Source organism: Pristiophorus japonicus, chromosome 1 (assembly GCF_044704955.1).
Source record: "Pristiophorus japonicus isolate sPriJap1 chromosome 1, sPriJap1.hap1, whole genome shotgun sequence".
Lineage (NCBI taxonomy): Eukaryota > Metazoa > Chordata > Chondrichthyes > Pristiophoridae > Pristiophorus > Pristiophorus japonicus.
In genome coordinates, this window is record NC_091977.1 from 106,249,171 (window position 1) to 106,276,691 (window position 27,521).

Here is a 27,521-nt window from a genome sequence, read left to right on the forward strand (position 1 = left end):
AAAATTGTTTAAGCAGGGTATCCATCAATTATCAAGGCAGCAGTTACCTTAGTTCTTCGAGTAATAGAAAACACAGAGCAGGCACGATGCCTTCTGCCTTGCTCTGTAGTAGAGAAACGTTTATGCCCGTTTAAGCGAGTGTAAACTTCTCAATCGAGCTTTCAACATTTATACCCTTTTCGGTTGTTTCTCACAAGCGTCTTTTGTTGATCGAGTTAATTATCACTAGTTATTTTTTAGCTGACCCTTGCATTACTAACTGTTGTATCAATACATGGCTATTGTGAGTTTACCATCTATGTTCAAAGGGCAGATGTCATTTGTTTGTGCGATAGGCACTTGAGTGTTTGTTACATAAGAACATAAGAAATAGGATCAGGAGCAGGTCAACTGGCCCCTCGAGACATTTAATAAGATCATGGCTGATCTGATCATGGACTCAGCTCCACTTCCCTGCCCGCTCCCCATAACCCTTTATTCTCTTATCGCTCAAAAATCTATCTCCACCTTAAATATATTCACTGACCCAGCCTCCATAGCTCTCTGGGGCAGAGAATTCCATAGATTTATAACCCTCTGAGAGAAGAACTTCCTCCTCATCTCAGTTTTAAATGGGCGGCCCCTTATTCTGAGAGTATGTCCCCTAGTTTATAGCCTCTCTGCATACACCTTGTCTATCACCCTCATTATCTTATATGTTTCGATAAGATATAGGCCCAACCCCCTCATCTCCGGAATCAACCTAGTGAACCTTCTTGAACAGCCTCCAATGCAAGTATATCCTTCCTTAAATACGGAAACCAAAACTGTGCGCAGGATTCTAGGTGTGACTCACCAATACCCTGTACAGTTGCAGCAGGACTTCTCTACTTTTATACTCTATCCCCCTTGCAATAAAAGTCAACATTCCATTTGCCTTCCTGATTACTTGCTGTACCGACATGCTAACTTTTTTGTGTTTCATGCACAAGGATGCCCAGGTCCCTCTGTACTGCAGCATTTTGCAATTTTTCTCCATTTAAATTATAATTTGCTTTTCTATTTTTTCTGCCTAAATGGATAACCTCACATGTTCCCATATTATACTCCATCTGCCAAATTTTTGCCCACTCACTTAGTCTGTCTATATCCTTTTGCAGATTTTTTGTGTCCTCCTCACAATTTGATTTCCCATCCATCTTTGTATCATTAGCAAACTTGGCTATGTTACACTCGGTCCCTTCATCCAAGTCATTAATATAAGATTGTAAATAGTTGAGGACCCAGCACCGATCCCTGTGGCACCCCACTAGTTACTGTTTGCCAACCGGAACATGACCCATTTATCCCGATTCTGTTAGTTAGCCAATCCGTGATGTGTCATTTTCTTCAGAAGTTATACAATAACTTATTCATAGTCCCAAGAATTTGGTCTTGTTTATGCGATAGCTGCTTGACCTTTAGCTAATTCAACTGGATTAACTAATGTGTTTACACGTGTCCATTGTTCGATCACCAAGCTATGATCAAGAGGGCAGATGCCATTTGTTTGTGATGGACAATCCAGATTAGGCCATTCAACAATTGTCCTGTTTTAAGAAGTTAATAAATTTACTTATCCAGGTACAGCCCTTGAATGCTATAATTCTTGCATAGCTAGGATTTCCAATTTTAGCTTGTCTTATTTTTTTAAAGAAGTTATAAGGTAGAATTTTTAAAGAAGTTATAAGGGTAGTGTCTTATTTTTAAAGAATTTATAAGGTAGAATTCCTTCACACCAGAGTGCAGTGATCTATTAAAAAAACAGGCTCGGGGCTTGCACAGCGCATGTCGCATCTCCCCAGTCACCAAGAAATAAAATAGGGAATTTAGAAGAAACTTCTTTACACAGAGAGTGGTAAGTATGTGGAACTCACTACCACAAGGAGTAGTTGAGGCAAATAACATAGATGCATTTCAGGGGAGGGTAGCTAAGCATATGAGGGAGAAGGCAATAGAGGATTCTGCTGATATTGTTAGATGAGGAAGAATGGGAGGAGGCTCGAGTGGAGCATGGACTAGTTGGGCTAAATGGCCTGTTTCTGTGCTGTATCTTCTATGAAATTCTATGTTCTATTTAGGTGGAACTGGAAACTATCATTTCAATTTTATAAGCTTTGTCCAACTATGGAAGACATCCTTTGATTTCCGATATCCCAGTTTTGAACTTCAGTGGGATTAAGTAATATTTCTCAGGCAGTGTGCTTTCAGGTCGTCTTAGTTCATCAAAATAGACTATGAGACTTTATGGATAAAACCTTGCGTATAAGTTAAGTTACGGACACTGATCCAGCTTTAGTGGGCTCAAGTTTCGGCTGAGTTGCTCCTATTTTTTTGGAGCAACTAGTTTAGAATGGAGCATCTTAGAAATTGCAATTCTCGGCATTTAGTTTGCTCCAGTTCTAGTGAGTTAGAATAGTTCCATTTTAGAACAGATTTTTTTTTCAAAAGGGGGCGTGCCCAGCCACTTACGCCTGTTTTGCAAGTTTAGGCAGCGAAAACTTACTCCAAACTAACTTAGTATGGAGTAAGTGTAGATTTTTGTACGCTCAGAAAAACCTTGCCTACACTTATAAATCAGGCGTAGGGAACGAGAGATGAGGTGGGGGGGGGGCGTGGGGAGGGAAGTATACAAAGATGAAACACGTCATTTTTACAAATAAAGAGCCATCATCAATAATAAATTATAAATAAATCAATAAATCAACCAATTAAAAAATTAAAATTAAAAAAAAATTAAGTTTCTACTCGCCGACTGCAGCACCGGGAACCCTCCAACAGTGTGCTGGGACGGCCCCCACCCCAGTGTCCTTCTCTCTCTCTCTGTCAGTGTCTCTCTCTCGCAATGTCTCTCTCTCTCGCAGTGTCTCTCTCTCTCTCGCAGTGTCTCTCTCTCGCAATGTCTCTCTCTCTCACAGTGTCTCTCTCTCTCTGTGTCTCTCTCTCTCTCTGTGTCTCTCTCTCTCTCTCTCTCTCTCTGTCAGTGTCTCTCTCTCTGTCAGTGTCTCTCTCTCTGTCAGTGTCTCTCTCTCTCTGTCAGTGTCTCTCTCTCTCTCGCAGTGTCTCTCTCTCGCAATGTCTCTCTCTCTCACAGTGTCTCTCTCTCTCTCTGTCTCTCTCTCTCTCTGTGTCTCTCTCTCTCTCTCTCTCTCTGTCTGTCAGTGTCTCTCTGTGTTTCTGACAGCGCGGGGGGGAGGGGGGAGGGGGGAGGGAGGGAAGAGGAGTGGGGAGGAGAGGAGGCTGAATGGGCCCGGCCGACGAGAGAAAGCCGGGCCAACGACTTCAGGTGGGGCCCGCCCCCAGCAAGATGCCGGGTGGGCAGGCCCCGCCAAGGACATGGAGCAGGAACAGCTGAATGGAAGGGGGAGGAGGGAGCGGGAGCGGACCTGAACGGAGTGGGGAGCGGGGGGGAGCGGCAGCGGACCTGAACGGGGGGGGAAGCGGCAGCGGACCTGAACCGGGAGTGGGGGGAGCCGGAGCGGGAGCTGAAGATGAAGAGGAGGGAGGCCCAAGTCCGATCTTCGCTGCCCCAGTGAGCCCATTCGGCCAGGGCTAGGGGCGGCGTGCTTCGGGCCCCTCCCACGCAGCTTTGGCAGCCTGGAGCTACTGCACATGCGCGCACACTTTTGCGCGCATGTGCAGAGATCCCGACACTGTTTTCAGCGCCGTGACCTGGCTCTGCCCCCCACAGCTTGTGCTGCGCTGCGCCAAGGACCTGCAACGTTCCAGCAGCGGGGAGAATACCGAGAGAAGTTTTCGGCATGGTTTGTCTTCTACAAAGTCGCCGCACCTCATGGGGGCAAACTTAGGCCCTGTATCACTAAAAGATTAGTTGTGTGGTTCAGTTACTTTGTACTCAACAACGTGTCAGTAAAAAGCTCTGTAATCGACTGAAATATTCTGTATCGTTTTTCTACTTAATACTTGTTGTTTATAGCCTAGCCCTGATAAGAGTTTATTCTTGTGCTATCTGAAATCAGCAGAACACCAGACAATCCCTGTCAATTTAGTGAGCTAATTATGTTAATGAGGGTTTCTATTCAACCCCAGGGCAGCATCACACTACCAGATATTGGGATAGCTATTCGGCTACACTGCCTGGGTGGTAATCTGGTGGAGCAGATTGTCCACCCATTTTATCAACCGCACGATTTTCATTCCATTGAAATCTACCTCATTGTGAATTTAAATCCATACTCTGGTTCATAAAAAGCGAGGGATTGCTTACAAAAGTGAACTTTAGCACTAAGAAAAATATCTGGCACAATCCCAAAAAACATAATAGTGGCCATGTACCTTTAAGTGGCTTCAACCCTTTAAGTTTTGGCTTTCGAGCTGCTCACACACACAATTTCCTACCCTTTGGCAAGTTCCCAATGCTGTTCCCAATATTAGCTAGAAGTTTCTCTTGAATAAGCAATTAGGACAGAATTTGAGAAATTACACAAGGTCGATACAGTTCTCTCGCTGCTCTGTGGTTTCATCACTTTTAACACTAATATCAGAAAATATTTTTCTTGTTCCCTGGGCAACAAGATGCATGCTAGTTGAAACTTTCATGCACCAACTGCTGCTTGCATAACTTTCTCTTGTAGGCCTGTGTTTTCTTTTGATCTTTTGTGATTAAACTCAAGAATTCATAATGTGCTATGAAAAATTTGAGTGTTGTAAATAAAATAGCATTTGTGCCAATTTAGAACTTGGTAACATGTCACTCCACAGAAAGTGATCTTTCATTGTTGTCAGGGTCTTTTACTTCAGCTCCGATGTACACTCCAACCAAATTTCTTCCTTCAGCAGACTGCAAATAGAAGATAGATGGGGGGGGCTTTTGTTTTATGGTTTACATTTTGCTTTGGGGCTCTGCAGAGTAGACACTATCTCAAGCTTTGATATGATTTCACAGATGGTAACAGCTCTTTGTTTCCTGGCACAAATAATTGTTCTTTGTGGCCCTTCACAGTGAATGCTGACAGGCTTTTCAGCTGTAGGTGGTATATTTCATTCTGCCCTCACCCAGTGTCCACAAATGCAATTCCAGTAGGCCATCATTGGAAAGTGTTCAATGCCTTAACTCTGGCCAGCTTATTTATCGTTCTTCCTTAGTCAAGGGGCACTGAGGTCAACGCTGTCTGCCCCTGTTGCTACTCTGGCTAAGATCGGCTAGCTCAGCAAAACTTGACACTTTCTTGGTCCGTATTAATATCATGCTACATTATGCATTGACTGCGGAATCTGTTCCACATTGCTCATGAGGTTGCAGATCAATGAAGATTTAACTATTGACAAGAAAGATTTATGTTGAGCCATTTGGCTGTTTCAGGTAAAGTCCTTTATTCCTTTCATCACATTGTAATCTTCCTCACTGGTCCATGCATTTTATTTTATCGCATTTACTGCAGGAGTTACATTTGGAAAATAAAGAAAAGCAATTTACAGTTAAAGATGTTGTAGTACTGTATTGAAGTTTAGTATTTTGAATAACAAAGTTTTTTGCTAACGCATTTAACAGGCATGCTAAACAAATGTTTGCTCAGTCTTTCATGAACTAATAAACTTAATACAGTCCTGCAATTCTTTAAAGAGAAACGTGACACAGAATCTGCAGACTACAATTTTTTGCTGTATTATTTCTATTTTTCAGGAATGCCTTTCGGTGAGAACCCTGGATCCTCTCGTCAATATTTCTAGTATCATCATGAGAAAATGTTTTCCTAAAAATCGTCTTCCCATTCCAACCATTAAAAGTGTCTACCACTTCCAATTACCAGTAATTCCAACAAGTGGTCCTGTAGCTCAACTATATAATTTAGCTCCTGAAGGTAGGTTTTAAGAACTCTCAACACCTTTCCCCAAACCTAAACTGAATGTGAAAAAAGTATACAAGCAGTATATTAAGAAGTAAATGCAAATGCATATACAAGGTGCACAATGAGAGTAGGGTGGGGAGAAAAGCTACACTCCTCAAAACTCCATGGGCTGGATTTTCCGGTCATTTGCGCTCCGGGTTGTGCCCCGGAGCGGTATGAAAGGTGGAGTTCAGGTCTTCTGCACCCCTTCGCGATCCTCTGGTCTGTTTTTGCGGCGGCACTGAGCAGCGCCACCAGGAAGAGCTGCACCAGGTGTGCAATGCTTCTCATTGCGACACCGGCAGTAGTTTGGCCATCCGCCCGATCTGTCCGCCCGGAAGTACGCCCATAATAACTACCTGGGAAATCAGTGCGGTCCAGCCATGCTGGCGGCGGTGAGCAAGGTAAAGTACTGTAAAGGTAAGTGCGAGTGTTCTTTTAATTTTTTCAGCGATTTCTGTTGTGGCATGGGCAATGTTTTGAGAATGTTTTTGTGTTTTTTTTTTAAGGTTTGTAAGGTTTATTTCCCGCCCCCCCAGGCCTCTCTTGGAGCACACACGGCCCCGCAGTTTAGTTCGCGAGTTTCCCATTTTTGCACCATGAAAAGTATACAATGCCTCCCTTCACGCTGCGCCCTCTAACGCAGGGCCCAGATGCCAAAACTTCCTTTCCAAAATGCAAACTATTCCCAGCTGGTAACTTTCCCGCCCCGCTTCTGTTTTCGCTCTGAAAATAGAAAAGCTTAAAATCCAGCCCCTTGTCTTTCACTCAGAGAAATAAGCTGAAGACTAGTCTCATTCTGGACAAGTAACTCAGGAAGATAGTTATCCAAAGTATTAGTTTTGCTGTATGTGCTCATTCTATCAATATACAATTGGCATCTATCTTGTACAACAAGCTTCCACAGAGATGGGTCCCGTATCTAGAAATGGGTGATAAATATAATAGCTTTGGCATTGAGTTTTGATTCAGTAATGTCTAATGACAATGCTGTGTGATCATTACTACTGATCCTAGAATTACAATATAGAATCATAGAATGACAGCGCAGAAGGAGGCAGTTCGGTCTATCCTACCTGTGCCGGCTTTTTGCAAGAGCTATCCAATTAGTTCCACTCCCCTGCTCTTCCCCATAGCCCTGAAAATGTTCCAGCTGGTACCTAACTCAGTTTGATAGATAGCTGTCTACAATGATATGCAGGGTCTCATTTCTGACAGTGTAGACAGGTTAGTGTTACAAAATAATCGGACTTAACCTGACAGTTCTCTGTTTAACTGTTTGGCTGTTATTAATCAATTTTTTGTCTGTTCTGCTCCCCCCCCACCTTGCCCCTGAAAAAATGTTCAAGAGCAAGAAGGCTGGTCTTTCAAACGGTATAAAATTCTGCATTCACATACAGCTCTTACTTTAGTAACAATAATTTAGGCAAAATTAATTATGACTAGATTAATTTATTTTATGTTAAGATAATTGTGATAGTGAAATTGAAGGAGTGGAGCTGAATAATACCAAGAGAGGATGAAGGATGAAGATCAGGGATCAGATAGGTATTTCAGATTATGAAGCGAAGGCTAGAATGCTCCATAACTAGATTGTTCTTTTTGATGTTTATTTCCTATTTTCTATTCTTGGGTCATACCTTCCTTGGCCAAGAGACCAGGGTAGACAGATGCCTGTTCTGTGCCTCTGCCAATCCTGCTCTATAGCTGTGCTAAGAGCACCATGGGGTATTGAGCCCTTATGTTTTTCCCCTCCTTGCAAGGGAGGCCCTGCCCTTTGCACTGACCTCCCTATAGCAACACTGTTGAGACTGGTAACTTGTCATTGTGAAGAATAAGCCATGTGAAGTCCCAATCTGCTATTATGTGATGTCTTCCCTCACCTTATCACCCATTTTTAATTTTTTTAAATTTATATTAAATTCAAAATTCTCCTTCCCAATCAATCAATCTTGAGGACTGGAAACAACAAACTTGTATACCATGGACAGTAGATTGGTTATGTCTGGTAGCTTGATCAACTAAAATAATCAATTTTGGGGAAAAATAACTTCAATAATTAACCCTTTAACAACTTTTGATATATATTTAAATACCTAATTTGTCATCTTCACCTCCAAACTCCAAACAAATGGTGGTTCACGAGTTCCAAAGCTAGCACAAAGGAGGTGGGTTGTGGTGGTTGGAGGTCAATCATCACAGCCCCAGGACATCGCTGCAGGAGTTCCTCGGGGCAGTGTCCTAGGCCCAACCATCTTCAACTGCTTCATCAATAACCTTCCACCCATCATAAGGTCAGAAGTGGGGATGTTCGCTGATGACTGCACAGTGTTCCGTGCTATTCGCAACTCCTCAGGTAACGAAGCAGTCCATGCCCGCATGCAGCAAGACCTGGATGACATTTAGGCTTGGACTGATAGGTAGCAAGTAACATTCGCTCCGCACAAGTGCCAGGCAATGACCATCTCTAACAAACGAGAGTTTAACCACCACCCCTTGACATTCAACGGTATTACCATCACCGAATCCCCCACCATCAATATCCTGGGTGTCACCATTGACCAGAAACTTAACTGGACCAGCCACATAACTATTGTGGCAACAAGAGCAGGTCAGAGGCTGGGTATTCTGCGGCGAATGTCTCACATCCTGACACTCCAAAGACTTTCGACCATCTACAATTCAGGAGTGTGATGGAATACCCTCCACTTGCCTGGATGAGTGCAGCTCCAACAACACTCAAGAAGCTCGACAGCATCCAAGACAAAGCAACCTGCTTGATTGGAACCCCATCCACCACCTTCTACATTCACTCCCTGCACCACCGGCGTACCATGGCTTCAGTGTGTACCATCTACAAGATGCACTGCAGCAACTCGCCAAGGCTTCTTTGGCAGCAACTCCCAAACCCATGACCTCTACGACCTAGACGAACAAGAGCAGCAGGCGCATGGGAGAACCATCACCTGCAAGTTCCCCTCCCAAGTTACACACCATCCTGACTTGGAAGTATATTGCCGATCCTTCATAGTTGCTGGGTCAAAATTCTGGAACTACCTCCCTAACCACACGGACTGCAACGGTTCAAGAAGGCGGCTCATCACGACCTTCTCGAGGGCAATTAGGGATGGGTAATAAATGCTGGCCTTGCAGCGATGCTCACATCCTATGAACAATTTTTTTTAAAAACAGCTTCACAGTGTTAACTGCTGGTTCATTTTCTTTTGTTCTCGGGACGTGGGTGATGTTGGCAAGGCCACAATTAGTTGACCATCGCTACTTGCCTTAAAAGAAAGAAGGACATTTATATAGCACCTTCCACATCCTCGGGATGTCCCAAAGCGCTTTACAACCAATGAAGTAACTGTTGTAATGTAAGAAAGAAGGTAATGGTGAACCTTTTCCTTGAAGCGATTGTTTTACAAAGGTTGTTGAGGGTCAACTACGTAATGTGGGGACTGGTGTCACGTGCAAGTCAGACTGGGTATGTCTCCAATTATATATCTTGTTCTCAAGTATACTAATATCCAAAGAGTAATGTGCCTTCAATTATTAACAGCCTTTGTACTCATCCCTTTCTAACCTTTTTGGACCTGGGAACAAGATCCTCAAAAGTAAATTTTTAATGGTGTTAATCACTGCCATTTCCCTAGTCTGTGATTGACATCAGTGACAACTGAGACCATATCATAACATTTGTAAAGGATACACACAATAAAGTTTCACCACCTTGGTCGCAAAAAATTAGGATTCTCTAAAGGACAGGGATGATATTTCAAGCACAATTTGTTTGTTGCACAGTATTGTTACTGATAAAATGGAATCTTTTTTTTCCATTCCCAGAAATCTCTCTGGATTCCCTGCAAAATGTAATGGAAGTTCCAAAAATGTTTCAATAGCAAATGGTAACAAGTATACCAATGAATTTTATGCCATAACAGTTTAACATGCGTCACAGTTAACAAAATAATAGTGAAATAATCATAGGACAACACAGAAAAGAAACCTACTGAGTAAAAACAGAAATTACCTTTTTTGCAGAGAGTGTAGTAAAATAGTATCATTTGAAAACTTTGACGTGACAAAATTTTAAATTTGAGAATGACCGTGAAATTGTTTGCATGTACTGGGAGCTAAAAGCAGAATGATTCTTGGTGAAAAGTAGAACTAGGGGATGGCATAAAGCAGACATAATACAATACGTTTAGTTAGAATGATCATTGGATCAATCTGACAACCATTCTAATGATGGTTACAGATAGTAGTTCCAGACAATAGTGACAACTGGTCCAAGAGAAGCTCAACATTTTTGAAAATGATATGTTTATTGCAAGAGCTAACTAACTAACTAGCAGTCACTACTTTAGCACCGTTTAAGTTGAGTATTAAAAGATGCTAAACAACCAATGGCCTTGACTGAAAGTTCTTAACAAATCTCCATAATGTTGGTTAGAGTTTGGATTACTTTTTTTTGTTTTAGTTGATGATGTTGTCGATGAAAGTGATGACACTGACGACACTGAAGTAGAAACAGACAATGAAAATGAAGATGAAGAAAAAGATGAAAACAAGAAGGTTCTGGGCTCATTTTGTTTACAAGTTATACTAATTCTAGGATTGACACCAAGAATAAAATGATAGCTAACATAAGAGACTGTTAGCTAAATTTGAAGCTCATGGAATTGAAGGCAAACTATTGATCAGATTAGGAAAATGTCTGTGGCAGGAGACAGGGAGTAGGGATAATGGGCAGGTACTCTAATTGGCAGTATGTAACTAGTGGTGTCCTGCAAGGATCTGTGTTGGGTCCTCATCTATTCACTATATTTATTAATGACTTAGATGATGGAATAGAAAGCCACGTATCTCACTTTGCTGATCTCACAAAGATAGGCAGCATTGTCAGCAGTGTTGATGAAAGCATAAAATTACAAAGGGATATTGATAGATTAAGTAAATGGGCAAAACTGTAGCAAATGGATTTTAATGTAGACAAATGTAAAGTCATCCACTTTGGACCTAAAAAGGATAGAACAGGGTACTTTCTAAATGGTGAAAAGCTATAAACAGTGCCAGTCTAAAGAGACTTGGGGGAGGGGTCCAGGTACATAGATCATTAAAATGTCATAAGCAGGTACAGAGAATAGTAGAAAAGGCTAATGGAATGCTAGCCTTTATATCTAGAGGACTAAAATACAAGGGGGAAGAGGTTATGCTATTGCTGTGTACGAAGCCCTGGTTAGACCACACCTGGAGTACTGTGAGCAATTCTGGGCATCACACTTTAGGAAGGATACATTGGCCTTGGAGGGAGTGCAGTGTAGATTTACCAGAATGCTACCTCGACTGCAAGGGTTAAATTACGAGCAGAGATTACACAAACTAAGGTTGTGTTCCCTCGAATTTAGAGGTTAAGAGGTGATGTGATCGAAGTTTTCATGATATTAAGTGGAACAGATAGTATAGATAGAGAGAAACTATTTCTGCTGGTTGGGGAGTCTAGAACTAGGGGGCATAGTCTTAAAATTAGAGCCAGACCTTCCAGCAGTGAAATTAGGAAACACTTCTACACTTTACAAAGAAGTTTAGAACTCTCTTCCGCAAATGGCAATTGATGCTAGATCGATTGTTAATTTTAAATATGAGATTGATAGATTTTTGTTAAGCAAAGGTATTAAGGGATATGGGACAAAGGGGGTATATGGAGTTAGGTCACAGGTCACCCATGACCTCATTGAATGTTGGAACAGGCTTGAGGGGCTAAATGGCCTACTCCTGTTCCTATGTTCCTAATTTGCCTTTAAGATGCATTAGGTTTGACAAAAACAAGCAGTGAAATAAAATAGAGGTTGTGATGTTTTGGATGTGAACCATTCATCAGAACTGTACACTAAAAGAAATGCAGGCATTTTAATAAGATTGGAAAAATAGAGGGAGGATTAATCGAGATTGGGAATTAATATGTTTGATTTCAAAATACTTGATAGAAATCCTTTAGATAATCTAAAAGATCATTAGTGAGACGATGAAGAGACATGAAAAGGATTTCAAAAATTCATACCATGGCTTTTCCTATAGTATGAGCTAGACTACCTCATTTTTTTGGATGTTTGTTCCATACAAGACAACCCCCATCATCTTTCCAGAGTGACATGTATCTTTGCAATTTATATTCACTGCCATCATCTTGGGTCAGCAATGTCTGATTCCTATAATGTAATTAACAGTTTTCACCAGTGTCTTTAGTTTCACCACTATAGTTAGAAAGCTTCTTGCCTTCATGTATATGCATTTAATTTGGTTGTTGCCTCCTTACTTCCGCTCCAAACCCCCCCCCCATTCTTGTTGCCTGAATATTGTGATACTCCTTATAATGCCGCATTCTTGCACTGTCCTGATCATTTCCATCATCCTGTCTGTTATAATACACAGTCCAGGCTCCCAGCCCTTCACTCCTTCATTTAGATTATATGGTGCTCAATAACTATTTCTGTGTTCCCTGAAAGTCTCTTGATGCTTGCCCTATTTAGGTACAGCCCATCACTCCTGTGCCAGATCTCCTTATCATAAAGACAATCTCAGTTATTGACTAACTTTGCTTTGTTCCTCCTCCACTGACCTTTCATTTAACTGGCCTGTTTTTAACTAACTCAATTATCCTGTTAGTCTCACCCCATAAAGTATGTCTGATAATATTACCTCACATACCCTCTGTTGCACTTTGCTCCCTGGGTAACCATCACTAGCCTTCCTTCATTTTGAACAGCTCCAGCTCCAAGTAGGCAACTCACTTCCTTCGGACGAACGCCTCCGACCCGAAAATCTTTTGCGAAAATACCTGGTGGTCCCGCAGGCAATTTCGATTCCGGTTGGAGGCCTTCATTCGATGCGCAGCATATGGGGAGATGACTTCCCCGTATGTACGAAAATGCTGGAGTCACCTGGGGCTGGACCACCAATCACTTTTTAGTATTCTCATTGTTAATGGGAACTACATTTTTACGAGTTCCCATTACTATCAATGCGCAAAACCTCCTAAAACAAGAAACACAACATAATAAATTTTAAAAAACACCTCACATGTTTAAAATTAAAGTTCATTAAATATTTGAGAAAAAATAAATATTTTCTGAAATTTTTTTAAATGTGTTTTAATAGGGTTTAAAATAAATTTACTTTAAGGGACAGGGAACCCGAACTTGTTGGCCTTACCACCCACTGCCGCCGGCTGCCTCTCAGCTTTTTGGGCGGTCTCCCCTCATTGCCCTTTTCGTAGAGGCCTCCCATCGGCAGGAGGGGAGGACTGGTGGGAACCACCCGCTGACGGTCGCTGGCGCGCAAGGCGCGTAAGTGTCCTCCCGCCCGCCGAGCAGCTAGTTTGGTGCAGCGGGAGTGGGTGGCAGCAGGGGGAAGGACTGCTGCGCGAAGGCAGGTCTAACCCCAACGATAAATAAGGGGACCTGCAAAAAAAGTTAGTGAGCTTTTTTTTTTCAACATTTTATGTGTATGGGGTTCCCTGAAGGTCTTCCAGTGTTTTTGTTTTGGTGAAAATTTTTATTTTTATGTGCTCCTCCCTCCCTGGGCCCAACTCGATCCTCGGTGGCACTTTGGCGAGGATTGCATTTGCCGCTGAGATTGGGAGCTCCCGCCTGCAGCCGCCCAGATTCATGGCATAAGTCGTTTTTTTGCTGCCGGGCAGTCTTTCAAGGACTTTTTCACGAAACTCCCGCCCAAAGTACCGTCAGGTATCTTGGTGGTCCTTTGGGTGGAACTTGGCTTCCACCAAGTTCGGGCCCAGGGTTTTTAACATAAAAGTGTATGATTAAATTTAATTTTTATATGTTTTAAAACTCGGACGCTGGTAAAAGTAAGCTATATGCCTGTTTTTACCAGGCGTAAAAGTTTTAAGGACATTCGCTGGGCAAGAGTGGGCATATAGCCCAATCTCTTCCGCGTGAATATCCTTCTCCCAGGGATACGGAGGATCTGTGAAGAGAAATCTTGACAGATTGGAAAAGCCGGTTTTTGGCGCATGCGCATCGCGTCCCGAAAGCTGGCTTTTGCGAGGCCTCGCCGCGTCCATGTGCACTTCGTACGGACCTGGTGAGGCCGGAATTTTCAGCACAATTTTGCGTACATTGTCTTTGCAACGTGTATAGCAACCACTCACCTAAGCATTATGTCTCTCACTGCCACCGTCACACTGAGTCTCCTGTCCTGTTCCCTGAACGAACCATCTCATCTATGATTATAGATGCTTTGTCACACGTTTCTTCATGCGCCAGAGCTTGAAATAGTTTACCAGCGCAATTTTCTGTGTCTCAACCTTATTGCCTTTACACATTTTCCACCTTTTTTTTTCATTTTAACCCATTCACTATCTCAATTGTCACTGTCATTCCAGCCTTCCCTGCCAGTGGATCTTCCTTGGTGTGTCTCCTTTGTGAAACCACTAGGTCTGCTTTCTGTCCTCTGTTCTCGCTCCTACTGGAAAGCTCATCATCACTATATGAATTTTTCACAATTACTTGACCCTTGAAGACCTGAACACTTCTCTCCAGCGCTTGGAATAACAGATATCTATTACAGAGCACCTGGATCGGAATCCCTCACTACTGACAACTGTGAATGTTTCACAATACACACAATCATTGCACTTGTATCCCTCTCCATTTCTTGTGTGGTCAAGCCCAAATTGAAATGAGTTTTCTGGATTAAAAGCCTTTTAGTGAATCGTTATGTAAAAGCATAATCATTAACTGTTCAATTTTTAAAAACTGAAATTTATCCCAATTTACTGATCTCTACTACTCTTGACAACTTTATCTTTAATTAAAAGAAATAATCATTTTTTTTTGGCATCATAAGGGATTATTTGTTGGATCTATTGCAGACATTTCTGAAATGAGATCTTGGCTTACATTCTTTTGGAACATTTTTTTTTCAGTGGATGTTTCTAATCACATGCTTTAAGCACTGCTTATAAAATTTGAAAACCTGCTGTGTGCAAGTTATGAAACATCTTGTTTTAACTACTCAGAAAATGTTAAAAAAAATGTAACCATTACATCATTTTAGTAACAGTTCCAGACCTAGTTAGTAAGCAGAATGTATTTTATAAATGTGTAGGATCTAGAGTTAAATGTAAAATTGGACATTGTTTGACTACAGAAACATTTTTAATGCTATTGGAGCTCTGATAATAAGAAATAAAACTGCTTTGTTAAATAAAGTTTTCTTCCCTGCAGAATGATGATATTGAAACTGATATTAACAAGTTAAAGCCAGTTCACGACTTGGGTCGACTAATAGAAGAATTGGAAGTATACAAACAGTATTTTCCAGAACTCACGGAAGACTTTCAGGTAAAAAAGAAGATCCATTCTGCTTTGTGCATTTCTCTATGAAGCACTTTAGAACTGGACAGGATTGCAGATTTTAGCCTTTATGTTTTCTCCCATTGGAGCTGCCAAAGGCAAATTCTGTACCTGTTCAATGAAATTGTGATGTGTTATATTCTACACTAACCAAGGTGGCAGAGAGATAAACAATCGTGGGATGATGTCAGTACTGTAGAGTGTTTGAGTAAGCACGCACATTGGTGTAACTGGCTAGCGGTAACACAAAACCTTTTTCAGCTGCTTTAACATTGCGTGAGATCTGCACCAATATTATTGACTCCTGAAATGTGGGTCTCACACAGATGGCTGTAAACTGACAGAAAAACTGTCAGAAATTGCTAAAAACAGCTGTCAGGACAATCCATTTTAGCAGGTCTCTTCTGAGCTGTTGTTCTTAGTAAATCTTGGCAGTTTAACATTTTCAGCTAGTTGTACGAAACCCACACTTAAGGAGCTGAGGGCATTAGTGCAGGACTTGGGGTATGTAAAAACAACTTTATATTGGTGTCAGTGAGGTATTGGTGTTGGTTCATGAGCATATTTCGCGCTCAATGGTAGCAACCCCAATGCAAACCTGCCAGATTTTCTACATATTCAGGGGGTTGGGGATAATATATGGATAGAGGATTGGCTAACTAACAGAAAACAGAAAGTCGGGATAAATGGTTCATTCTCGGGTTGGCAATCAGTAACTAGTGGGATGTCGCAGGGATCAGTGCTAGGACCCCAACTATTTACAATCTATATTCATGACTTGGAAGAAGGGACCGCGTGTAACGTAGCCAAGTTTGCTGACAATACAAAGATGGGAGGAAAAGCAATGTGTGAAGAGGACACAAAAAATCTGCTAAAGGACATAGACAGGCTAAGTGAGTGGGCAAAAATTTGGCAGATGGAGTTTAATGTTGGAAAGTGTGAGGTCATGCTCTTTGGCAGAAAAAAAATCGAAGAGCAAGTTAATATTTAAATGGAGAAAGATTGCAAAGTGCTGTAGTACAGCGGGACCTGGAGGTACTTGTGCATGAAACACAAAAGGTTAGTATGCAGGTACAGCAAGTGATCAGGAAGGCCAATGGAATCTTGGCCTTTATTGCAAAGGGGATGGAGTATAAAAACAGGGAAGTCTTGCTACAGTTATACAGGGTATTGGTGAGGCCACACCTGGAATACTGCGTGCAGTTTTGGTTTCCATATTTACAAAAGGATATACTTGCTTTGGAGGCAGTTCAGCAAAGGTTCACTAGGTTGATTCCGGGGATGAGGGGGTTGACTTAGGAGGAAATGTTGAGTAAGTTGGGCCTCTACTCATTGGAATTCAGAAGAAAGATGATCTTATCAAAATGTATAAGATTATGAGGGGGCTTGACAAGGTGGATGCAGAGGACGTTTTCACTGATAGGGGAGACTAGAACTAGAGGGGCATAATCTTAGAATAAGGAGCCGCCCATTTGAAACTGAGATGAGGAGGAATTTCTTCTCTGAGGGTTGTAAATCTGTGGAATTTGCTGCCTCAGAGTGCTGTGGAAGCTGGGACATTGAATGGATTTAAGACAGAGATAGACAATTTCTTAACTGATAAGGGAATAAGGGGTTATGGGGAGCGGGCAGGGAAGTGGACCTGACTCCATGATCGGATCAGCCATGATCGTATTAAATGGTGGAGCAGGCTCGAGGAGCCGTATGGCCTACTCCTGCCCCTATTTCTTATGTTCTTATATAAATCTGGCTACCAGCATTTAGTGAATCTGGCAAATTTACTTTGGGGTTCCTGTCTGCTGAGTGAGAGCTATGGTTCAGGAGTGGCATTGCAAACCCCTCACCTAAATTAAAACAGCTATAAATAGACAACAACGGGCTAGCTCATCTCAACTATCTCCAAATCCCTGGACAACATCCCAACTGTATTGCCGAAGTCCTGTGCTCTAAAACTAGCCGCATTCCTAGCTAAACTGTTCCAGTACACTTACAACACTGACATCTATCCGACAATATGGAAAATTGCCCAGATGTCTTTTTGTCCACAAAAATCAGGACAAATCCAACCTGGGCAATTACTGTCCTATTGGCCTACTCCCAATCATCATCAAAGTGATGACAGTGCTATCAAGCAGCACTTAATCACCCTGTTCACCAATGATCAGTTTGGGTTCCGCCAAGACCATTCGCTCCAAACCTCATTTGGTCCAAACATGGACACAAGACTTGAATTCCAAAGCTAAGATTAGAAACCATGGGCTCAAAATTGCCCAGGAGTTGCTCCATTTTTTTTTTGAAGCAACTTGATTTTTCTGGAGTATCTTAAAAATCCACATTTTGCACATTCAATTTGCGCCCGTGTGAGTGAGTTAGTTATGATTTTTTTAGTTTAGTTTTTTTTTCAAAAGGAGGCGTTACCAGCCACCTATGCTCGTTTTTGTTGTGTCCTTAGATGCTCTAATAATGACTCCACGAGGCAATATGTTGTACTTGAACTGTAGTGACCTTAGTCCTTTATTTGTTAACTCCAGAATGAGGATCACATCTGGTGGCCTGCCTTTTATACTAGGCCAGGCACACCTGTACAGGTGACCTACAAGTCTCCCACTGCTGTGCCCTGTGGTGGCACACCTTGTGATAGTACCAACAGTAGCCATGTAGGATACATGACATCACTCTCCCCTAAGCCTTTAGTGCAAATCGCCTCTGCATTGACTGCTCTGGGCTTAGCTCTATCTGGGCTCTATCTGATTGATCCTTAGCAGGTCGTTTCAGTCTTGGGTGAGTGGTTGGTGCAGTAGAATGCTGGTGGTTGCTGTTTGTGTGCGTCCCTGACCACTCCATTCTCCTCCCCCACATATAGATTATGCTGGAGGCTCATTGCATTCATATACATTCACGTTCAGGAAAACAAGGTTGCATTACATTTGTGGTTCCATTGTGAGGCAAGTACGTTTGACTGGTGAGATACATTATCAATGCGGTGACCGGTGCGTAAGGACAAACTAGTGCCAGAACTGCTGGATGGTGTCCCTGCAGTCTGGTGGCGGTGTGGTGCCCAGTGCTGGCAGTGGGAACCCAGTTGGCTCAAGTTGCCTGCTCTTGGGGCTATTGCCGTGGTTCCTAGCGTCGGGCAGGTTCACAGATGCCTGTGACCTCCCTGTCCTTTCTTTGTGCCCTGGGTCGTTGCTGCTACCTGAGGAGCTGTCGTCTAGCAGTGCACAGGGAACTGCTGACTCGCTGGCCTGGGCGTTGTTTGGTTTGGGGTCCTGGCTGGTCCCGTCCCCTTTGGCGGGACTGTAGCGGGTGACCTTTCACTTGCGGCTAATGCCATGATGGCGATGTGGTCTGGGGACTGCGCCTTGGCACAGTCTGCTCTTTGAGGCTTGTGGTGGTTGGTGCCATCGGATGCCTGAGAGGTGGAGCCAATCAGGGGCAGGGTATCGATACCGGTGTCGTTGCCCTCCTTGCTCTGCAGCTCGCGTGTGTTGGCTGCTTGTGGCCACTCTCCACTGTACATAACTCAGGCTACAGCAGTGGGTAGCTCGCTGGACCTGTGTGCTCCCGATGGGTCTCTGCCCGCTGCATTGGCTACGTGCAGTTGAAATCCTACATCGCACAACTTTTCATTACTTATGATGGATACTCTGTCGTTCCGATCGCGATCACGCGACTTTTCCTCGTTGGTTGCATGTACACAATTATGGTCATCAATTACACATTTGACATGATCGCGCGACTTTTCCTTGCTTATTGCATGTACACAACTCTGATTGTCAGTTACACATTTTGTCTCTAACTTACAGTTGCTATTACATTGCTTGAGTGTGTGGAACTGTCCCTTTAATTGTAGTGGGTTGCAGGCTTCCTTTAAGAGAGCCTTGCTTGCTTTACCCCAATCCTCTTCTCCATTTGGTGCCACGTGTTCTGGCCGTGGCCATCTTTTTCTTCAGCGCCTCACCTCGTGGTTTGGGCACCATCTTTCCTCCATCCACGATGTTGACTGCGGTGATCCTCTTCTCCCCGGGTTCTGCCACCAAAGCTGGGAAGTTGCCTCTGGATCTGATTTTCTTCCTCCGCAGTCCTGCCACTGGAGCCTGGAAGGTGCGCTCGGGTCATCTCAGCTGGATCATCTCCACGCAGTCGTGCTGAGCGGTCTCTGCCTCGGGTGCTGTGCTGGTCTGCTCTCTGGTGCCGGATCCACCCTCAAATGAGGGCTTACTGTGCCTCCAAACGTGGAGGATGTCGATCGCTGGAGGGGTGAAGTCTTCCCATTTCCAATTAATCTTCTCCATCCACCTTCTGCCGAGCAACATTGGTCCATCACCTGCAACAATCCACAGAGGTATTTTGTGCACCGCATCATCATGGAGTACCTTTACATTCGCACTACCAACATGGGATAATTTCATCGGTGTAGGTGCGCAGCTTTGCCTGAACCAGGACCAACTTGGATCGTTCAGCTTGATTGTCCCATAGCCTTTCAAAGGTGTCTTGATTCATTACTGACTGGCTCGCCCCCGTGTCCACTTCCATGAAGACTGGAGCTCCCTCTGTCTCGACTTCCATCTTCAGCGGGGAACACTCGGTGGTGCAGGTAAACATTCTATATATCTCATCGTGGGGCTGAGCTGCCTCTCTGACTATCGTTTCATAATCGGCGCTGGACTCATGGCCATCTGCAGACTCTTCATCGACACAGTGAGTCATATTTCTCTTACACATTCACTGGAGGTGGCCCTTTGTGCCTGGCTCACAGAGATGGCCGCCTGTAGTGTGACTGTGGTATCCGCAGACAGTAGCTTATGAAGAAGGCTCTCGTGGCCAATTCCAATGACAAAAATGTCCCGCAGCGCTTCGTTGAGGTGGTTGCCGAACTCGCAGCCTCCTGAGATCTGCGGCGTACTTCGCGATTTCCTGGCCTTCGGGCCGTCAGAGGGTGTAGAACCAGTGTCTGGCTGTGAGGATGCTCTCCTTGGGCTTGAGTTGCTCATGGATCAGGGTTATGAGCTCCTTGTACGTCTTGGTCATTGTCTTCGCTGGTGTCTGCAAGTCCCTGACGATGCCATAGACAGTGGGCCCACAACTGGTTAGCAAGATAGCTTTGTGTTTATCAGCCAGTGTGGCCGAGTCGTCTCCTGCCAGGTTGTTTGCTGTGAAGAAATGGTCGAGCCTCTCCACAAAGGCGTCCCAATCATCACCATCGGCGAACTGCTGCAACGTACCAAGGGTAGCCATTTTCGCGTGAAAGTTTGTAATATCGTCGCCAATTGTTGTGCCCTTAGATGCTCTAATAATGGCTCCACGAGGCAATGTGTTGCACTTGAACTGTAATGACCTTAGTCCTTTATTTGTTAACTCCAGAGTGAGGATCACACTTGGTGGCCTGCCTTTTATACTTGGCCAGGCACATCTGTACAGGTAGCCTACAAGTCTCCCACTGCTGTGCCCTCTGGTGGCACACCTTGTGATAGTACCAACAGAGGCCGTGTAGGATACATGACAGTTTTGGCCATTTAAGCCACTTTGGACAGCTAATAGTTGCTTCAAACTAACTTAGGCCAGCCTAGTGGCCGCAGCAAAAATCCTTGCAGAGTGTTATGAAATCAGTGCAGGTCGGTACATCTAAGACCATTCAGCCAGAGATAGGGGCGGGAAGGGAAGCGGAGAGGATCTTGCAAAGCACTAAACAAAGCACAACAACATTCAAGAAGGAATAAAAAATAATACTTAAGTCTACCTTCCTATCAAAACTCGGCCCCGGAAGTCAGCGGGCCGGCCGGTGCAAGAGGCCACTCGGTCGGGTGCGGGACGATCGGGGAGAGCACAGGGAACTGGTCACAGGCTCGCAAAGACACTGGCTGGCTGGCTGGGCTGGGCTCGCAGAAGACGCAGGCTGGCTGGCTGGGCTGCAGGAATCATCCTCACTCACCGACAGCGGGCTAGCCAGTGCAAGAGGGGTTCTCAAGGATTGCTTCCCAAAGCAATCCTTCCCAAAGGTACAGGGCTGCATTGATTGTACCCACATCGCCTTGCGAGCACCTGTGGAGGATGCCGAGCAGTTCAGGAATAGAAAAGGCTTCCACTCCATTAATGTGCAGCTCGTGTGTGACGACATGCATCGCATCATGTCAGTCGATGCAAGATACCCTGGCAGCACCCATGATGCGTTTATCCTACACGACAGCGTTATATCTAATATGTTTGATCAGCAACCAGAAGGGCAGAGCTGGCTACTGGGAGACAAAGGGTACGGCCTGGCCACCTGGCTCATGACGCCCCCACGCGTAACCTGGATGGAAGTTGACCATCAATGCAACATGTCGCACATTATGACATGCAGCATCATAGAGCGGACCATTGGCATTTTGAAACAGCGTTTCCGATGCCTGGACCATTCTGGAGGCTACTTGCAATACTCCCGTGAGGTTGTCGGTCAGTTCACTGTTGTGTGCTGCATGCTGCATAGCTTAGCCATCATGAGGCAGTAGCACCTGGTAGTGGAAGAAGACCCACCTGCGGTGAGAGTGCCTGATGATAATGATGTGGAAGATGCAGGTGACGAGCAGGAGGAGGACGGTGAGGATGAGGAAGCCATGCAAGTGCCTGAGGCCGGAGCACGACGACGGAGGAGGGCGGGCCATCGTGCTCTTTTAACAATTGCTCGAGCCTTGAGCCAGCAGCTCAACCGTGAACACTTTACTGATGCCTGAGGGCTCAGCGACAACTATTCCACATAGACATGTTTACTATTTGCAGTTGTTCCTAAAGGTTGTGTTGTGTTAATGGAACATGATTCAGTTTTAATGTAAAATATATTTTATTCAAACATTTACAATGTACTTCACGTTGGTGTAATAAAATAATTCTTGTATCAAACTTTACTTTAATATGACTCTTTAAGATCACTTATAAAGTTGTAAATTTACATAATTTACATAACTTGAAAACAGTTACAAGAGTAACATCAACAACAACAGCAGCAGCAAAGAAAGGCTGCACTCATCTCTCATTCCCATCTCAGTGAATGTGCACTTCTTCATCGGGGGGTGTGGGGGGGCATCGGTCAGGTGTTAATGTGGAGGGCTCGACTTGGGTCTCTTCAGAGGCTGGTGTGGGGATTGCATTGGGAGTGGTGGCGTATGGCCTGGACGTGTTCCCTTATTGCACCAGCTAATTCACACATGCCGCCCCTGAAGGTCTGTGCTGTCCTTTCCACTACCTCTGGCATTCCCTCGCTCATGGACACTATTCCCTCAGTGATTGTTTCCATTTCCCGTGCGAATATTGTTACTTCTCCCGACAGTCCCGCTTACCTCATCACTTACCCTGCTGATGGTGTCCAGGAGCGATCGGGTAAGGTCAGTGCTCTCTGCACTCAATGCCATTATCTGAACCACATCTGTTGCATCCTGCATCTCAGGAGAGCGTGGTCGATTTCTTCTTACCCTCAGCCTGGGTCTGCCTCGCGGCAACCCCCCCAGTGGGAGGCGCAACCTCGGACAATGGGGCCCTGGGTATTCCATGCAGCATCCCACTACCACTGGGACCCGCAAGCTGGGACGGTGGGGCCCTGGGTGTTCTGTGCTGCATCCCACCACCACTGGAACCCTCAACCTCGGACTTTGTGCAACCATGGAATGTCACATCAGAAGTTAAACCACTATACATGGATGGGCTGAAACCATGGTATGTCACACCAGAACTCATGGAAGGGTCTGGCAATGCCAACTCGATTAACGTGGCCTCATCCATAGTCATTACAGCATTGTCCCCTTCGTCCATCTCCATCCCCCCCCCCCCCCTCCAAAAGTTGGTCTGCAGGGTTAGGCTCGTATGCGTCTGAATCATCTTCTTGATCTTCAGGATTGGCATCAGGTTCTGCAAAATATAACAGAGCAGTCAAATGGTTAGCAGCACAGGAGGGGGCAGGATGGGTGGCATGAGTAGACTCACACATAGCAGGCCAGGCAGCAGGTTGATTTGAAGGGCCATGATGAATTTTCAGGACTTACCCTCTCCCTCGATTGTGGGCCCAGCTTGTGCAGTACTGATTGTTTTTCCCCAGACAGGACCCATCAAAGCAGCGACCCTGTCTTCCAAGGGTGTCAGTGGATGCAGATTTGCCGGGCCTCCTCCTGTTCGAGTTCTTTCCCTTTTGTTGTGGCCAATTTCTTCTCAAAAATGAAAATGCATTTTTTTTTTAAAGAGAGGTTGTCTTTCTGCTGGGTGGGACATATACAGCTGGTCACATTTACAATTGCATTGAATAAATGAAAATATTACTTACACTAACGACTTGATCAAGGTCCTGCCATTTCTTTTTACACTGGCTTCCAGATCTCGTGGTGTTCACCACTGCGCAGTAATCTTCTGCAACTTGGTTCCAGCGTTTCTTCATTTCTTTGGGTGGCACTTTTGTGTGACCAGTGTTGCTGGTATCCAGCTCTTGCCATCTCTGCTCAATGACAATGGCACTTAAATTCCGGTCGAGCTCTTCCCACGAGCAAACGACAGAAAAAGAGAAAAAAGATGTGCACTTACCTGTTGCTGCTGCGCCTGTTGGAACTTCCGAGCCTGAGGCCTCCCGTGACTGTGTGTGCACATGGGTACATGCGCAGGCCGGGAGCTGGAGACAGCAGCCAATCAGGTGTAGTATAGATTCTCATTCATAGTAATAGGAGTTCCATAAGTCCGGAACTCCTATTATTGTGAATGAGAAACCCACCCCAAACACACAAAACACAATAAAAAATGGAAAATAAATTACATATTTAACATTCATTTAAATTAAAGTTGTTATTAAAAAAAAATATTTTCCCGACTTGCTAAAAAGGTTTTTTAATTAGGCCTTAAAATAAACTTACCGTAGTGGGGAGGGTTTTTAACAATAAAAGGTGTTTTTATAACTTTATTTTAAAATGTTTTTGTGTATTTTCAAACACTTGCGCCTGTAAAAGTAGGCTATGCGCCTGCTTTTTCAGGCACAAGATTTTAAAGGACATTTGTAGGGCAAGATATTCGTAAATATCGGAAATCTTGTCCTGCAAGTGTTCTCACACCCGAGATACGGAGGATCTGTCAAGCCACAAACTTGACAGATCGGAAAAGCCGTTTTTGAGCGCATGTGCATTGCGCGCTGAAAACCAGCTTTTCCGATACTTTCCTGGGTCCGTAGAAATTTCGTATAGACCTAGGACATCGGAATTGCAGGGCCATTAACTAGTATCTCCATTTCGTCATGCAAGAAATTCTATGTTCTTGGTGCATGTTTGTTGCATTGCTGTATTGAATTGTCACTCTGATTTTTCAAAACACACAGTCCTTATTTTGCATGCAGCAATGCTTTTCAGATATGCAGCACTCCTTCTGGAACTTTAGCAGCAACACAGAGCACTCACTGATTCCAGCTGCTGATTTCTTTCACAGCACTCCTTCTGGCACCAAAAATCAAGCAGCTTCGTTTCCCTTTTGAGATGGCCGATTGCCAATGTTATGAGCGAACGCTCTAATGCGCATGCGCACAGCTGCTGGAACTTGCACAGGGTCCTAGTTCCGCCCCCCAATCGACTGGCCACGCCACGCCAAGTCCCGGGAGAGGCAACACAGAGGCCAGAATCGGGAAAGATTTTTTAGGCGCCATTTTCAGCCCACAAAGTCAGTGCAGCTCTGGTGAGTGCGCCGAAAAAACGGGTGGGCCAAATTTGAGCCCCTTGATATGATAAGCAAGAAATAAGCAATATATTTAACTCAAGATTTCTGAGCAGTTCTGGCTACAGAGAACCTCTTGAGATTCAAGGTAAGCTAACTAAGTGAAAATAACTTAAGATTTCTTTAAGTTTAAAAAAAATATATTGTCCTGGATGCTAACTGTTCTCATGTTGACACATAGAAATGCACAATTTGGGAACGGCAGTCATCATTGTTGACATTGACTGTGTTTGCACGATGCTTCTGGTCCACAGGTTTGTGAGGTGTGGGGTGCAATATGAACAGGTCCAGATTTCTGCATTAGTGCTCTTATTAATTTGTTTTGATGTAGTGATAGCTGATGTGAAGTTAAGTGTTTAGCTTTACTGACATTTATGGTCAGCTGCCAGAGGGAATATTTTTATGTTGGTGCTTTTTGCTTTTCATGCTTTTCTTTCTTCTTCTACTCCTCCCACTTTACCCACCAGGCTCAAATATGTTTGATCTGGAAGAACTTGAGGGTTTTGTTTAAAAGAAAAAAGGTCTCCAAAAATACATTTTTAATCTGAATAAACAAAATGAAGAAGTGAATAATGGTACTATCTACTTGTATTTTCCTTTCCCAATACATAATTCTCTGTTTAGTTTACTTAATTAACAAGAATGAAATGAGCAAAAGTCCTTGGGAGGTGCAAGCTCATCCACTCTGTGACCTTTCTTGCTTCATTTACTGCTTAATTACCTTTGTCATCTAATTCTTCAATTAATGTCAGTAGTTAACTTCTAATGATTTAAAGAATTTTACTCCTTTGTGGTGGTTGTCATTGCATTGGTTCAGATTCATTTAGATGCCAGTTGGATACACGTGCTCACTGGCTGCCAAGTAAAGTCATGGGGCTAGAATTTGCACTCTTTCACCGCCCGGTATCTCGGCGGTGTTGACCGTTTTGGCCAAGAACTGGATTGGCGAAAAATTCCCCAGCTGAGGCACACCGACGGCTTCGAAGTTCCGCTGGGGAGCGGACCGCCGGCGTGCAACGTCCACAGATTGCCCCGGCGTGATCTTTGGCTGAGCGGTAAGTAAGTATGATATTTTTTTAAACCGGCGACGAGGATCAGCAGACCTGAACAGTAGGTAAGTAGGTCTGCAAGAATAAAAAAAAGTGATTGGTTTTTTGCTATTTATTTTCAAAATTTGTTGGGGTGATTTAATTTTAAAGTGTCTTGGGAATTTGTTTTGGATTTTTTTTTAGTCATGTGTTTTGGAAAATGATTTTTATTTTTTTGGTGTTGGGCCCAACCCCCAGCCTCAGTGTAAATTTTTATAGATTTTTTTACATTTTCGCCCATTTTCTTTAGGCACTGCCCAATCTAGCCAAAATTGCATTTTTTTCGCCCAGATTGGGGATGCAGGCCCATATTTTTCAATGGGCGGATTTAAAAAAATGTTTTCGAGAAGTTTTCGCCAGTGATAATCTTCCCAGCCTTCGTGTTTTTTGGGGTGGCAATCGGGCGCTGGCAGGCTTTGGGGAAATTCTAGCCCCATGGCCAGGACCTAGGATGGCTACCACAGGATTATAAAGCTGTAATAATCCAGCTAAGAGGTTTAATTCGGTGATGTCATAAACCACAAAATTAAAGTTCAGGTGGTTTGTTCATTATTTCAACCACAAGAAGGTGAATTTCATTGGGGCTTAATCCACTCTACTGCTGTAACTTCAATGTAGAAACATAGAAACATAGAAAATAGGTGCAGGAGTAGGCCATTCGGCCATTCGAGCCTGCACCGCCATTCAATATAATCATGGCTGATCATGCAACTTCAGTACCCCATTCTTGCTTTCTCTCCATACCCCTTGATCCCTTTAGCTGTAAGGGCCACATCTAACTCCCTTTTGAATATATCGAATGAGCTGGCCTCAACAACTTTCTCTGGGAGAGAATTCCACAGGTTCACAATTCTCTGAGTGATGAAGTTTCTCCTCATCTCGGTTCTAAATGGCTTACCTCTTATCCTTAAACTGTGACCCCCTGGTTCTGGACTTCCCCAACATCGGGAACACTCTTCCTGCATCTAACCTGTCCAATCTCCTCAGAATTTTATATGTTTCTATGAGATGCCCTCTCATTCTTCTAAATTCTAGTGAATATAAGCCTATTGTTACTACAGTTGTACAGGGCCTTGGTGAGGCCACACCTGGAGTATTGTGTACAGTTTTAGTCTCCTAACTTGAGGAAGGACATTCTTGCTATTGAGGGAGTGCAGCGAAGGTTCACCAGACTAATTCCCGGGATGGCGGGACTGACATATCAAAAAAGACTGGATCAACTGGGCTTGTATTCACTGGAGTTCAGAAGAATGAGAGGGGATCTCATAGAAACGTTTAAAATTCTGACTGGTTTAGACAGGTTAGATGTAGGAAGAATGTTCCCAATGTTGGGGAAGTCCAGAATCAGGGGTCACAGTCTAAGGATAAGGGTAAGCCATTTAGGACCGAGATGAGGAGAAACTTCTTCACCCAGAGAGTGGTGAACCTGTGGAATTCTCTACCACAGAAAGTTGTTGAGGCCAATTCACTAAATATAT

At 43.9% G+C, this 27,521-nt stretch overlaps 1 protein-coding gene across 11 annotated transcripts in view; it reads left to right on the forward strand.

Annotated features, from left to right (window-relative positions):
* agtpbp1 (ATP/GTP binding carboxypeptidase 1) overlaps nucleotides 1-27,521 on the forward strand; it is a 492,848-nt gene that overhangs the window by 244,133 nt on the left and 221,194 nt on the right. For all 11 annotated transcript variants that reach the window (XM_070882177.1, XM_070882142.1, XM_070882161.1 and 8 more), the window contains 3 exons: nucleotides 5,663-5,840; nucleotides 10,348-10,442; nucleotides 15,116-15,232. In XM_070882177.1, coding sequence (XP_070738278.1) covers nucleotides 5,663-5,840; nucleotides 10,348-10,442; nucleotides 15,116-15,232 — 390 coding nt within the window. The remainder of the gene's footprint in view (nucleotides 1-5,662; nucleotides 5,841-10,347; nucleotides 10,443-15,115; nucleotides 15,233-27,521) is intronic.